Source organism: Antennarius striatus, chromosome 19 (genome assembly GCF_040054535.1).
Source record: "Antennarius striatus isolate MH-2024 chromosome 19, ASM4005453v1, whole genome shotgun sequence".
NCBI lineage: Eukaryota > Metazoa > Chordata > Actinopteri > Lophiiformes > Antennariidae > Antennarius > Antennarius striatus.
The window spans coordinates 4,102,582-4,118,154 of NC_090794.1; the positions used below are offsets into that span (position 1 = coordinate 4,102,582).

General features: G+C 43.1%; 1 protein-coding gene across 2 annotated transcripts in view; it reads left to right on the forward strand.

Annotated features, from left to right (window-relative positions):
• jag2b (jagged canonical Notch ligand 2b) overlaps window positions 1-13,467 on the forward strand; it is a 35,695-nt gene extending 22,228 nt beyond the window's left edge. The window contains exons 10-26 of one of the 2 annotated variants that reach the window (XM_068342527.1): window positions 654-767; window positions 1,239-1,285; window positions 1,420-1,593; window positions 3,350-3,515; window positions 3,606-3,767; window positions 4,103-4,216; window positions 4,306-4,419; window positions 4,565-4,678; window positions 5,249-5,365; window positions 6,179-6,206; window positions 6,709-6,794; window positions 7,394-7,507; window positions 7,605-7,720; window positions 9,521-9,778; window positions 9,867-9,998; window positions 10,278-10,428; window positions 10,540-13,467. In XM_068342527.1, coding sequence (XP_068198628.1) covers window positions 654-767; window positions 1,239-1,285; window positions 1,420-1,593; window positions 3,350-3,515; window positions 3,606-3,767; window positions 4,103-4,216; window positions 4,306-4,419; window positions 4,565-4,678; window positions 5,249-5,365; window positions 6,179-6,206; window positions 6,709-6,794; window positions 7,394-7,507; window positions 7,605-7,720; window positions 9,521-9,778; window positions 9,867-9,998; window positions 10,278-10,428; window positions 10,540-11,105 — 2,573 coding nt within the window. In that variant the 3' untranslated portion in view covers window positions 11,106-13,467. The remainder of the gene's footprint in view (window positions 1-653; window positions 768-1,238; window positions 1,286-1,419; window positions 1,594-3,349; window positions 3,516-3,605; window positions 3,768-4,102; window positions 4,217-4,305; window positions 4,420-4,564; window positions 4,679-5,248; window positions 5,366-6,178; window positions 6,207-6,708; window positions 6,795-7,393; window positions 7,508-7,604; window positions 7,721-9,520; window positions 9,779-9,866; window positions 9,999-10,277; window positions 10,429-10,539) is intronic. The other variant, XM_068342528.1, reaches the window with a different exon arrangement.
• The last annotated feature ends 2,106 nt before the right edge of the window (window positions 13,468-15,573 follow it).

Here is a 15,573-nt window from a genome sequence, read left to right on the forward strand (position 1 = left end):
TGTGTGTGTGTGTGTCTGTGTTTGTTTGTATGCGTGTGTGTGTGTGTCGGGGTGGGGGGTGGGGATAGGAAACCAATCCGAAGACTCGGGTGTCATCTTACCGGCTCAGGTCTCAGTTTACAGCCAGCCATTGGCCCTCCTGCCTTACCTGACGATTGTCTGTGTGTGTGTGTGTGTGTGTGTGTGTGTGTGTGTGTGTGTGTGTGTGTGTGTGTGTGTGTGTGTGTGTGTGTGTGTGTGTGTGTGGCGTGGTGTCTGCATGGAGGCTAGGATTTCAAAGAGAAGACAGGTGTGTGTGTGTGTGTGAGGCAGCACAGTAGGGATCCGCACACACACCACCCCTCCCTCCCCCGTATACCTCCTCCTTCCTTGAATATTTGAACAGCGATGCTTTTCTTTGTCGCAAAAACTTTCAAACGCCTTCGTTCATGGATGAAATAAATATTAAAATCACCACAAACATAACGTTGTCTAAAAAAACTTTATTAATTCTAGGTCTGGTTTTTAAACTCTAATAAGCCTACATTTCCTAGATATACAACATTCCTGTGTTATCTGGGCTTCCAGAGGTCGTATTTCTGGTCTTTTATTTTCTTCCTCTCTGGTTGGTGTCGTTTGATGGACTCAATCTTCTACATCCTGCTTCTTTACAGATGCTAATGAGTGTGCAGGAAAGCCCTGCCTGAACGCTCGCTCTTGCAAAAATTTGATTGGCGGCTATCACTGCAACTGTTTTCGGGGATGGTCCGGACAAAACTGTGACCTCAGTCAGTATTTTTTGATATTCCCCCCCCCCCCCCCCCCACTTTTTTAAATGTCACTTCTTCTAAATGTATGTCTCTCCACCGGCGTTCTCTTCTGCCTACTTTAAAGACGCCTCCTGTCACTTCGAGGAAACGCAGCATCCATCGGCGTAGTTTAGCTTCACTCACTTTTCTTCCCTCACACGCGGTAACCCGTCTCTTTCTGTGTTCTTGGCCGGATCCGGAGCTCCGGTTCCTCCTTCGTGAGCGAACTTGCATGCTCGATTCCTCTCTTTTCCCTCCAATGCATGTCCAGTTTGCAATCTGCACAAGGTCTATCCAGCACCTGTCTTGGCTTCACTAGTTATTCCCTTTCCAAACATCCAGTTAAATCTTGCACATCCCACAATTTTAGAATGTAGCTCATTAATGCACAATGTGACAAACTGAAAAGTTTTGGGTTTTTTTAACGTTCAAAAACCTCTTCCTCCTCAGACGTCGGAGGCTGTCGCGGTCAGTGCCAGAACGGAGGAACATGCGTGGTGCGTTTTTAAATCTCCTCTACTCCATCCACTCCTGTTTGTCCTTTTTTTTTTGTTTGCTTGTTTGTTTTTTGGAATAGATCTGGAATTGTCCTTTTATCCATTCCTTTTTTTTTTTGGTGTGTTTCCTTCAGGAGATCCTGAGGGGCTACCACTGCCGGTGCCCCCCAGGATTTGTCGGCATTCACTGCGAAATCCAGAGGAATAAGTGCGCCAGCCGACCGTGCCAAAACGGCGGCCAGTGTCACGCGTTGTTGGACGGCTTCGTGTGTCAGTGCCCGTCAGATTTTGCTGGACAGCTGTGTGAGGTGAGTGTCAGGTGCTGCGTAAGCATTTTTTTTTTTACCCCCACAACCTCTGCAGAATCAGACGTGAAGACTTTTGTTGTGCTATTTTTTTTTTTTTATTCTCTCACGACACAGCTCGTCTTTTCCTGCAGCCATTTCTCTCTCTCAAGTGAAGCTGATGTAGGTTAGCAGTGGAAAAAACAGCGCTCCTCTGAAACCCCTCGGGCCCTGAATGGGGGGCATCACTGGTCAGGAGCCAGTCCTGTTTTAGCATCTCTACTATAAATATGAGCGTCTCTGAAAGGTGGCTGGATGTCTGCCGGCATCCTGCTAGGCAACGGTTTTCTTCTAGAGACTAAACTGTAAAACCTCCAGCATTTGTTTCTCTGATTGCATTTCTTCTCAAGTCGTTGATGTATTTTTTATTTTTTTTGTTGTTGATCTGAACCTGAAGACAACTTGACTCCTGATAGAAATGGTCGGAAACGGAGACAAATTTACTCTTTACGGCCTTGATTATAAAAAACAAACAAGTTATGAGTTTCTTGAATCGATTTTATTTGAAAAGCCAAAAACAAATCAGCTCCTGACTTTAACACTTTGAACCCATTTTAAAATGAAAATGGGCATTCAGACTGTGTGTTTTTATCTTTGCTGGTTGACCTTATGTTTCACGGCGCTGTGGAAACAATCCCACTCTGATGCTTTTAATAGATTTTGGACAGGAAACGTAAGATTCAAAGTTGTCTTTACAGGAAATCTTTTGAAGTGCTCAGTAAAATAAAAATAAAATGTGTCGGTAACAAATCAGACAACTCTACTGTTGAATGCGATGTGTTCAGGAGCTCCAATAATTCTGCAAAGTGGATTTAATCAAGACATCTGACAAATTTAAGGTTCAAAATTATATTGTAAAACATGTAAAAAAAAGAAAAGAAAATTGGCTTCCAGAAGTTGTCACCTTTTTGCTAGTTCAGTTTCTCTTTCTCGTTTAATCTTGCTCAGATTAAGCAGGGCAGCGAATGTAAAACCGAAAGCGTGGATTCCCTTGATGAGCTTAGGGACAGTTTCTGAGGCTTACTCACTTTCCATTTGTTGTGTGCAGCAGAGTTGATTTGAGCTGAGCTAAGCCGCTCACCTATGCAAGACTTAACACTCTTTTTATTTAAGTGCCCCTTTGCCCACACAACCACCCCCAGAGAGGTAATGTGGTTTGGTAAATGGACTTAAAGCAACAGCAAGAGGATACAGGTGACTCAGGGAAGACTTCCTCTTTCCAAATTATAATTATTACCGTCATAATTATTACTTTTTATGAAGAACATTTCACCAAAAAAAAAAAAAAAAAGAAGAAGCCATTTTTATATCGTTTTTTTTTTAAACACTTTCTGAATCTTAAACAAATATTGAGCCTCATTTCAGGTCTGTCTGGTCTCAAAACTCCTGAAAAGAAACATGTGACTCAGCAGTTAAACGCGACGTTATGATCAGCACCTTTTTGTTTACTGTCTGTCTGCTCATTTGGGGCTTTGGCAGGTCGCTTTCAATCAGTTCCTTTAAGCCTTCCGTCGTTGGGAGGAGTGAGACGCAATCGAATTTGCAAGCCTGAAATGACATTTTTTAAATAACAAAGTACAAGGTGAGGACTCGCTGGACTCGAGTGGAGTTAGTCGGAGATGATCTTTTGCGTAAGGACATGAAAATCGTATGAAAACTTGGTGGCACTCCCCTTTTTTCAAACCTGTTAATTAAACTATTTATCGCCTGTACTCTCCAGGTCTCGACACGATCTCCACCGTCAGACGCTTGTGATCCAAACCCTTGTGAGAACGACGCCACGTGTCACAGCATGGACCAGGATTTCTACTGCGCCTGTCCAGAAGGCTACGAGGGGAAGATGTGTGAGCGGCTGAAGGAGAACTGTCAAACCGCTTCCTGTCAAGGTGACAGGAAACGCACCACAATAACAGCGTTGACCGAGGCTAGCATGTACAGAAAAAGTCATTCAGTTTTTTGTTTTTTTCTCCTCATAGTCATCGATAGCTGCACTGTTGCTATAGCGACCAACGACTCGGACGAAGTGCGTCACGTCTCCTCTAACGTCTGTGGGACTCGAGGACGCTGCATCAGCCAGCCGGCGGGAAACTTCACCTGCGTGTGCGACCCGGGGTTCAGCGGCATCTACTGTCACGAAAGTAGGCTCACGCTTTTTTAGATTTTTTCAGAATTTAATTTATTTGCGATGTTTTTGGCACTAGAACCCCACAGGTGGAACTGAAACCACGCCGACCTCTTAGGGACTGTAATCTTGTTACCGGAGGAGCACATCCTACATTTTTTTCCTTGTTGAAAATCCCAAATAAATTGATTCTACAGGTTAGAAAATATGGAGGAATTTCTTTTGTGAGTTCTTATAGAATTCAATCGTCTTTAAAGATTCGCCATTATATTATTGGCTTGTGTAAATCTTTAAGAAACAGACAATCAAACCTGTTTCTGGGTGTGATTCCACTGATTTTTTTTCCCCCAGACATAAACGACTGCATCAGCGACCCGTGTGGAAACGGGGGGACCTGCATTGACGGGGTGAACTCCTTCCAGTGCGTCTGTCCCGACGGCTGGGAGGGTCGTCTCTGTGACCTCGGTGAGCTCCTCTCCGCCAGTCGGGGTCTCTGCAGCATTTTAAAGTTAAGAAAACACGTCGTGATGGATTTTGTTTTAAATGGTTCTCAGACGTGAACGAGTGCAAAGCGAACCCGTGTAAGAACGGGGGACACTGCGTCGACCTGGTGAACGACTTCTACTGCAAGTGCGCTGACAAGTGGAAGGGCAAGACCTGCCACTCTCGTGAGTCATGTCGACTGCTGTCACCTTTTATTGTAATGACTGACGGTCTGAACACAGAGTGTGTATGTAACACAGGGTTTAGGCGTTGAGTCATCGTATGAAGATGGCGTGACATCAGTGTTTCTTGTGTCTCACCTCTTGCCAGGTGAGAGCCAGTGTGACGCAACCACCTGCAGTAATGGAGGCACCTGCTACGACCACGGCGACGCCTTCCGGTGCGCCTGCACACCTGGATGGGGAGGAAACACGTGCAACACAGGTAATTCAAATAAATAAAAAAAACAACTTTATTATTACAATTGAAAGCACATAAAGCAGGATTAGGTGTGAAACATACAGTGTAAACATAAATAATAAACATAAATAATAATAAAACCATGATAATAATAATATTATTATCATAACATGTTTAAATACAATGTTTAATAATAATTCAAAACCTTGTTAGTTCATAAACTAGTTTGTTTAAAACCGTAGTTAGTTATTTCAAAACCCACTTCATTTGAAAACTTAGTTCAGAAACTAGTTAGTTTAAAAAAATAGTTATTTAGTTATTTCAAAACCTAATAAATTTAAAAACTTATTTCAAAAACTAGTTAGTTTAAAACATGGGTAGTTCAAAACCTAGTTATTTAAAAATGTAGTTAGTTTAGAGCTTACTTAGTTCAAAACCTAATGGGTTGGTTAGTTCAAAAACTAATTGGTCTAGAACATAAGAAGTCTGTCCAGGTTTATAGAGAACAGGTCAGATGAATATAAAATTATATCTGCTATAGCATTTCTAATTTTCTCTCACATTTTTCGGTGAATAATTTCTTTTTTCCCTCAGCTAAGAACAGCACCTGTGCCTCCAGTCCTTGTTCCAATGATGGAACCTGTGTGGGTGGGGGAGACACCTTTACCTGCATCTGCAAGGAGGGCTGGGAAGGCCCCACCTGTGGCCAGAGTGAGTGTCTCAGTGCAGCTCTGCACCTCTACTGCTGATGGTAACAAATGTGGTTGTTCTGCCTCTGAAGGCCTACATACTCTATGAACACCTTCATAGAACACAAATGTAGTTTATTATGACAAATGATAAATATTCCTTCTGTTAATGTTTGAATACATTAATCATAATATTACGTAAAGCACGTTATGACTCTGGCATTTCATGATCCACAGTTCCAGCAGGGGAACTTCTGTTATGCAACAGTTGCTTTATAAATTATAAATAGACCTTATGACTGCAGTGTGTGTGTGTGTGTGTGTGTGTGTGTGTGTGTGTGTGTGTGTGTGTGTGTGTGTGCCCTATTTCTGCATTTGTCTGCTAGTTTATTAGCTTGGCTAAATCCAACATGAGATATTTGTGTTAGATTCGTTCCAAGATGACTTGATTATGTAAATATGTCACATGATGCATGTTCAGCGAGTCGAACGCGTCCCCCGTCCGACTTGTTGAAGTAATGCACAAAGTTGTCGGGAGTCGATGATCGTCGTTGTGCTGACAGCTAGCGGTTGGTTTTGTCCCTTCAAATTGATAAATGTCAGTGTGGAAAGTTTTACACTGACTGTCATTTTTTATCTGGATGGAGACATTTCAGAGAAAATCCAGTGGTATTTGTGTCCCTTTTGGGATTAGGATTGGGTTTAGAGTTCTGGTTAAATGTATTATAATTAACCATATGACTCAATAACTTTATTTTAGAGATATTACATAGATATATATTTTAGTTATATGTCCTGAAGAACTAAATGTTTTTTTAAATTTTTTTTTTTACAGATATTAATGACTGCAACCCTCATCCATGGTATGTAGCTTCTTCCCGCCTCCCACATTCATATTGTACGGACCCTTCCCAGCACCTCTTTCTTTATCCTCATCGCTGCACTTCACTCAGACCTGGCAACCTGGGGGTTGGGGGCGGGAGGTGGTGGTGGTGGTGGTGGTGGTGGTGGTGGAAGTTGTTCTTAGATCAAGCCTGAAAGCCACATCTCTCAGAGGAGAGGGGGCTCGGATGTTGAATAGGAACACAGAAACGATGGCAGAGACGTTTGGGTGGGGATCCTTTCTTCCCGTGCATCCTGGGTTGGGGGGGTGGAGGCGTGATGAGGGGAGGGTCTGGACACGCCAATTAGCATCTGAAAGGTGGAGGCTTGTATTGATAGTTGAATTGAGCCTTGTGACCCCCCCCACCACCACCACCACCACCATATATACACACACAAAACCCATAGGCTTTGTTGCAGCTGGAAAGGATGTGGCTTTTGTGCCGCCTCATCTCATCATCGGCTGTTTCTTTCCTCTCGTAGTTACAACGGTGGGATCTGTGTGGACGGAGTCAACTGGTTTCGGTGTGAGTGTGCTCCTGGTTTCGCCGGACCGGACTGCAGAATCAGTGAGTTCTGACTTTTATTTGCTTTTATACATAGTTGTAGGAGAAATGCTCTTCTTGCCACAGTACAGCGTAATACGAGGATGAATAGATGGAGGGAGGAATAATGCTCAAAAAGGAGAAGGTGGACACCTCCTGTCTCCTATTTTTCTGGGTCCTTTAATACCTCTGGGGTCAGAGGTCGTCCCTCCTCCATACTCTCCCAGTCTCAGAAACACACAGAAGACAAATCACCCAGTGACCCTGAAATTCTTCTCAACTCTTTTGTTGTTGGTCGGATAGCGTCAGGATTGAATTTGAGAGTCCTCATCTGCATTAATCTGGATGACAATGGACCAGGATTCCACTGATTTCTGGTGGTGATGGTAAATATTTGATCAACTGTTCAGTCTAACGATTGGCTTTGTAACGGGAAGTTTTAAAACGTGACTGACTGCCGTCAAAAAAAAAAAAAGGAGGATGATATGAATCTGAAATGTCATGAGATGATTGAACAAGTTTGTGAAATAGGGAATAAAACCTGACAGCTGTAATACAAAAAATTAATTATTAAATCTGGCCTCTAGGGTCCAACTTAAGTTTGATGTCCTTCTGTCCTGCAGACATAAACGAGTGCCAGTCTTCACCCTGTGCCTACGGCGCTACCTGTGTGGACGAGATCAACGGATTCCGCTGCATCTGTCCGCTTGGCCGGACAGGAACCCGATGCCAAGAGTGTAAATATCCCCTACGTTAGAAACACCTCTCGGGGTCAAACCCCGTGTTTGAACGTAACCACTGATTGATCCTTGAATTGAATTTATCTGTGTGTAGTTATCGGTATTGGGAAGGCTTGCCACTACGCTGGGCTGCAATTTCCCCACAGCAGCCACTGGGAAGAGGAATGCAACAGCTGCCGTTGCATCAATGGGAAAGTGGACTGCACAAAGGTAAGACTTGCCGCTCTCCTCGGAAACACCGTGAGCGAGTAAATCCAACAACCGTGAGCGGTTGTCACCAGCAGTCACGGGTCGAATGGATCGACACGAATCACTTTCAATTTAAGGTTGATTTTGCTGCGAATTAAAACTGCATTTGTTTCGGACGGCGATGAATGTCACAGCTGTTTAGAATTTTTTAAGATATGTTAATGCAGAATGGCTTTATGATGCCCCGGTATCTCATCTGGTGTGTACCCCGCCTCTGGCCTGTAGCCAGCTGGGATAGGCTCAAGCAAAACATGTGACCCATAATAAATTGGCTTATCTTTAGGTAAATGAATGAACGTAAAATATTGTCTAGAACAGGGGGGTCAAACTCATTTTCACCGAGGGCCACATCAGCGTCATGGCTGTCCCCAAAGGGCCAGATGTAACTAATAAATGTACAGTATTTTCTGTACTATAAGGCACACCCTCAATAATTTGTTTGTTTTATAATTTATTTCATATATAAGGCGCACCGGAATATAAGGCGCACACAGTAAAAATTTAATTTATTTGATAAACTGCAGCGGCTGTAGTTGCTCAATCCGTCCACAAGAGAGAGCCGCGCTGCTCAGACAGTCATGATTGCATTCATGACTTCCTGACTACCTTTGAATGGCCCCTACTGTTATGTCAATAATCCATTCTGAGCCTCATCAAGGAAACCTGATCACTTGATCCCTTTGCCATCTTAGAAAGAAGTCAACACGCATATTAAAAAACCTGACATTAAAAACTGGTTAAATTCATTACGAGTGCAGTCAGTGCGAACAGAGAGGATTATTTCCTGATCTGAAGTTCAAAGCAGATATTTAAGCTCCGATTTAAGCTCCAATTAAATATTGTTTCGATCGATCGATCGATCGGTAGTCCAGTCGGAGGTGAGGTGCAGCTATTTGCTGCTGTGTGTCCTAAACAATGTTTTAACTAGTTTTTAATGTCAGGCTGATAATTTACTGGCAAATGTGACGCTGTTTTACTCCTAGAACTGACTTTAACGTCGGTGTCTCACCGCCGTGAATCTCACAGCACGTCGCTGCAGACAGAATACACAAGTCTGAATGCGCCCCTCCGCCGCCCCCCCAGAGCTATCAACTACATTTGTAAATCAATTGCAGCACGCCCGCTGGCACCTTTGTCTAGCAGTGACTCCATATATAAGACGCACCGGATTATAAGGCGCACTACGGGTTTATGAGAAAATTTTAGGTGCGCCTTATAGTGCGGAAAATACGGTAACTAAATGTAACTCAATGTAATGTATAATTAATATAACTGCTTTAGATAGATATAACAAATTTATTACTAATTCGAGTTACAAACATTACAGTTACACAGAAAAACTGCTTGTTTCTCTGTTATAACATAAATCCTTTTAATTTGTCAGATTATTAAACCCACAGAACTCCATCAATCAAGGATCAAACTATCCAATAAATAAAGAAACAAAAATAATATCAAACACAAGTTAGAACACTAACTTTGTTCAAAACATTTTTGTCAGAATTAGAATGGTCTTAATTACTGCATTGTGGGAAATTGTTTATGGTCAAAGCACACTTTGGATTTTTTCATTTTTAGACGCTGACTTTTTCTGCTCTCGCGGGCCACATTCGGCCCCCGGGCCTTGAGTTTAACACGTGTTGTCTAGAGGATGTATGGGTGATGGAACTGTTTACCACCTTGAATGAGTTGAATGTGTGTGTCAGCTTGTGTAAATAAAGGCGTCCCTGCGCTCGACTAACTCCGACGCTTTGCGGTCAGGTGTTGTGTGGTCGTCGTCTCTGCCGGCTCCGCTCATCAGGCCAAGAACAGAAGCGGGATTCCTGCCCGGCTGGACGCGAGTGTCTGGAGCACAGCTACCTTACATGCTTCTCCCCCCCTTGTCACGAGTGGGGGGTTTGTTCCATGTCTGGACCCTCCCCTCCACAAGTAACCACCAAGTGCCAGCCGAACGCTGAGCATTTGGACAACAGCTGCGGCCACATTACGCTGGTGTTCAACAGAGACAAAGTGCCATCGGTGAGTGTTCCCCTCGTGTCGTCTCGGTGGTTGTGCTCACACGGTCATGAAAGCGTGTGAGTTGATGAGATTACATGTCCGCACGCAGGGAACAACGGTGGAGAATATCTGCTCCGAGCTGAGATACCTTCCAGAAATCAGAATCTTGGCCAAGGACCACGCCCTTCTCCTGCTGTGTGATCTCTCCCATTCGAACCAGAATACCGTAAACGTAGCTCTAGTAAGTGGAAGATCTAAATGTAAATCCGATTGATTGTCTAATTCTGGGTGTCCAGTTTCCACTGTAATGTTTCATATCGCTCAGTATCAGGGAAGACATCCTGTCTTGGGTAGAAGGGAGGTAGAGATTGTGACAGTTTTATCCACATCCTAGAATTTCTCACACAATTTGTTGCATCAAATCAGGTTTTATTCCATTAAATTTAAAATTTAATTGAAATTCAATTTTAAACTCTGACACAGTTGTCAGGCATCACTTCTGTCTTTGTTTGGTTCTCAGTCTTTCCAGCCAGAGGATCTCCCCGACCACAGTCTCATCCAGGACGCAGCCGGCGCCATCGTGGGCTCCTTGTCCAAGAGGCACAACAGCACCATCATGCTGGCAGTCATTGAGGTCAAAGTGGAAACGCTGGTCATGCCGCCTTCAGTGGGTGAGTGATAATTATCAGAGGTGTCCCTCAGGGCGTTTGGTACAGAGTTCCACGGAGCTCCGAGTCACTATTCCATCTGATGACACTTTCCTCTTCCCTCGGCGTGAACAGATTACCTGGTGCCTCTATTGTGCGTGGTCTTCTGCATCCTCTGCCTCTTCTGCATCATCATATGTGTCTGGTGGACACGCAAACGGAGAAAAGAGCGCGAGAGGAACATTCGCTCTGCAGCCGGAGACAACGTGAACAACCAGTGGGAGCCGCTTCGGCTGGTGGTGGGATGTCCACCCCAGCAGCAGCAGCAGCAGCAGCTGAAGGAGAGCAACAAGGAGGCCGAGCAGGAGCGCAAAAAACTCATGGGCCCCACCTATCGGACGTGCGCTGGGGAGGAGGAGGAGGACGAGGAGGAGGATGAAGAGGAGGAGACAGAAGGTGAGCTCGAGCTCGAGGATGAGTGTGGAGGAGGAGGAGGAGCAGAGGCGGGAAAGCAGCAAGTTAGTAAGTACTCTAAGACTGCAGTGCAGTCCAGTGGGGGAGTGATCTGTACTCTGCACACTTCCAGTTCACCCCTCAAAGCACCCCACAGGACCCCAGGCTACAGCCCCAAAGACAACCGCTGGAAAAATGTCAGCACCGCCTTGACTGGTCAGAAAGACCTCAGAGACCATTGTGTGTAGGAAAACAAAAGACTCGCAATTTGGAAGCGAGAATCGCTGCGAGTGACTCTTCTTATTTTTGGACTGCATTTCGGAAGAAAAGAAGAAAAAAAAAAAGGCTTTGTGTTTTTATAAGCCATTCTTTTTGTTTTTCAAGGTGTTTTTTTTTTTTGTCATCGTCACCTGAGAATTTTTTTTGGATTCAGGCGACCAGAGCACAGTGAACGTTTTTTTTATTTTATTTTTTTTTCTCTCGCTCGTGTTCATTTGTTTTCCTTTAGAAATAACAAAAAGGAGCTGAACAGTTGAATGCTAATTCAGGAGGTAAAAAGGCTCTCTCCCTGTTTTTGTTTAATAGAATTATACCCTCAAAGAAGCGACGGATGGCCGAAAAGGAGGAAGAAACAACTTGTATAAAGTTTTTTTTTTTGTTTTTGTTTTTTAATTTTTTTTTTCTTTGTTGCTGTTCTTTATTGATGATTTTGATTTTATTATATTGTCATGGGTTCCTGTTCAGCGTCTGAGGGGACGGAAAAAGGAAGAGTTTTTTTAGGGAAATGGAGAGTTGCGGCCACAGCAACAGAGGAGAAACTCCGTTTGCTCTGTTTCCACCTGTGGCCATCATTCGCCAGCCTTACCGAAACACTTGGCCTAGAGGAAAAGAGGGGACAGAAACCCCAGTGCCTACTGCGTGGCCTTCCATTTTTTTGTTTTCCTCCTGTTTCTCAGTTGTCTTGGCTGAAAGCTCTTGTTTGTGGATTTTTTGCAGTATTTGAGTTGGTAGCAAGTGCCTTTCTAAGAGCCGCGTTCGGGCTCCGAGTTGCGCTGCCCAGTTTGACCTCCTTGTACTCAAATCTCAAAGGGATAATAGTGTACATTTAAAGAGTTCGATTTCACAGCAACGCCATTCAAAGTATTTGATCAAAACAGAAATGAATGCTCTGTACATACGTGTAAATACTAAAGGAGTCGCTGTGTATATTTGAAATAAGTAACTTAAAGACAAGTCACACATTTTTATTATTATTGTTATTATGATTAATATTATTTTTATTTTTTTTTACAATGCCATTCCTTTTATTTATGCCAGTCAAAATAGGCACGTTTTATAACACGTCATAACCAGAGTCCCACAGCTAAGAGTCGTTACAATGAGGCGCCACCCATGAAGGGTTTTACTGAGGGGTTTATATTTGGTTTGTCACGAGGATGCACCGTTTTGTTCCCGTCAGAAAGTCAACATTGTTTATTACCCATAAGTTATTTAACTTCAATATTGTACCTGGAGTATAACTGTCACCAGGCCAACCAAACATTTCTATAATGGATAATAAAACACTTCCTCATTCCTGGTTATTTCTGATCCAACATTTCTGTATCTGCTCTGAAACTTTGTTCTATTTTGGATGCAGATGAATCAGTTATTTGCACTTAATCTCCCATGTTAAAAAAAAAAAGAAGAAGAAGCCTGTATTGGTATTTAAAAATTATATGAATTATGGGGAAAAAATTCTAATGTGGTCATATTTACAGTTGAAGATTAAGCTGAGAGTTGTAGCAGAAAATTCTGAAATTTGAAATTGAGTAGTCCTTGTGTCATCGCTGCCCATTAATTTTTAATTTGCAATTATGAATATAACTTGTTTTGTTTGGATCTGATTTGAAAATCATTTTAAGAAGTACGGTTGTGCGACACTGCCATCCGTTATTACGGCAAACCATTTCTAAACCCATCGCAAACCCTTTTGTTTCAGGCGTCTTCATGTAATGAGCTATGCATTTATTATAATCTCAATGGTCATCTTTTTTATTTTGTCTGTTTGTTTTCACTCTTAAGGACTGTAACTCTCCCAATCATTGTGTGGTGTATCGTGCCGCGTTTTATTTCCCTAAGTAAAGTGCTCTCCTTGTCTCACTTTGCTTCCACGGAATTGTCTGGAATAAAACACTTCCTAGAAGATTTCACCACGGCTCTTATGAGTGGCATGAATGTGGATGTTCGTTGGTCAAATGTGGAAATCGCGCATCGACTTCCTTGTTTGGTTTGAAGGCTTTAATGAAGGGAACAATGTTTGCGGATGGTTTTGCTTTCATGCAGATGTGTTTTAAGTTACTGACTCCATTTAAAATCATCCCTTTTTCATATCATGTCATTGTCTCGAAATGCCATTGCATTTTCTGTAAATGGGACGCAGCAAAATAAAGAATTAAAGATGCATCACTGCTGGTGTTAAAAGCTGAATATGCATATTGTATACATTTTATTATTATTCAGGAGAAACGTTTTATACAAAGTGGAAAGGTTTCCGTCGTTGGACTGGATATTTCATTGTTCTAAATAACCATCCCAGTTATTTATTAAAACCATTTTGACATATCTTGATTACGCTTGTAATATTTCGTTTGCAGCACACGACATTGGAAACGCTCTGCTTTCATTCATATTTTACTAGGAGGCATCCCTTTTTATGAGAAACACATTGTTTAAATCTGCTAACAGGATCATTCTTTCGAAATAGTCAAAAGAAAATGTTACAAAAATAGATTTATTTGTTTTCTCGTCAGCTTCAGTGAGTTTTTGTAAACTTATTTTATTCGGTATTTGACGAGACGAGCTTCAAACAAGTTATGACCAGAAAACAAAACATTATTGAATGAACACAAATGTAATAGATCATATTAACATATAAACTCAAGATCATGGTGAAACATTAGGATTGCAATGTGGCCAAACTATTTTAAAAGACTAATTCTATTTCTATATTCTAAATGTGGACTTTTGGAATTGTTCTTCAATTCTCCTTCAATATTAAATGCCCACTTCCTCCGCTGTCACAGCGTCGCTGGAGTTTATCCCAGCAAATTTGGGGTGTGAGGCAGGGTACACTCTGGGTGTGACGCCAGCTGTTGACATTTAAGTGCAATTCTTTGAAGAGCGAAACTTTATCACCTCTAAAGTGCTGTTCCAGTGGCAGAAGTCCAAAGTTATTGGAGGAACCAAAGGCGACGTGTGGCTGGATGCTACAGCTCACCTCTCAGTCTCTGTTTCCATTTGCAGCAGAATATTCTCCTGAAACCTTGCAGTCAGTCCCTGCCCTTGCCTTCATCTCTGTGGGCTGAGGATGACTTGGATGGATCGATCGGATAACCTCACCAGCCTTCCATCGCTCTCGCTACCCCCATCACCAATAGAACCCGGTCTGCTGTCCTGGGCCGATCCCACCTCGACCAATGAGAGGCTGGCGCGATCTTCTTGGCAATGTAATGATGTGAATGTTTCATGAGTAATGGTATGATGCCGGGAGGGGTGGGAAGCTTTTCCTCATGAATCCCATGGGTGCCCCTGGCTGGCTTTAATAGGACCTTCCCCTGTCGGAAAGGCTGGATCGACTTACACAGCTTTGAGGAAGTGATGGAGTTGTTTAGGGAGAGAGATGTGCACAGATATAGAAATCTATAATCCTAAATTTAAGGTTTATTCCTGGTGGCCTGTCATCATTTGATCATATTAGATGTTTGGTGTTTGCCACTTTGTGAATGCAAGCGAAGATTCATGTAATTTCATTTTTGGTTCTTAAGTCTGTGTTTGAATAAAACCACATCCTTCACTATCTCGAGTATAGTACCATCATCAAACAGGTAGCATATTACTTAAATGATAACATCACAACAGAAAAGAAAATTATAAATACAAAATGAACATTTATTAGTCCCTTGATGGGACATTGCAGGTACTGTGTGGTGAGATTCCCCACAGCAGCCACTGGGAAGAGGAATGCCACAGCGGCCATTGCATCAATGGGAAAGTGGACTCCACAAAGGTAAACCAGCAAGTGTAAGTTACGTATATAACTGTGGTTCTATGAGTTCTGGATGACTCCCAGAGGCGGTGCCTTTAACACTGAATGAGATCCGTCCCACGCGCGCGCGGGTCGAGTAGTGAATATCCACGAGGTCCCAGCTGTGACATGATGGTGGGCGTGGAACGCCCAGCGTACGTAAGCGTCCGCCGTCATTCATGAGTTCCCTGTGGGATCTTCTCACGAGATTCCAAGTGATGGGGATCTCTGGCAGTCGTCCAGAATTCACAGAACCACAGTTACAGACATAAACTAAATCCTAGCCCTGCTGAAGCACCATCACCTTGCAGACCCTGAAGGGTCATCAGCTGTCAGCTCAGTAACCTGGTTAGCATGGCCTAAAGCCAGGCTCTTGGGCAAGAATGAAGGGTTAGGCCCTAGTGACACCCCTGTGCGTCAATGTTTCAGCACGTACATGTTTCACTCATAGATAAGGTATGAAGCACAGTTCAGTCCCATGAGAACCATGTTCTCTCTTGCCACTTCGGGTCAACCAACAGGACACTATTGGCGCTCTGCTGCACCCTATGTAATGTCAACGCCATCATTAGAAAAGGTGGGAACGCATAGAGAAGGCGATCTGGCCATGGATGTGCCAGAACATGCTGTCCCAACGGGCTCGATGTCTC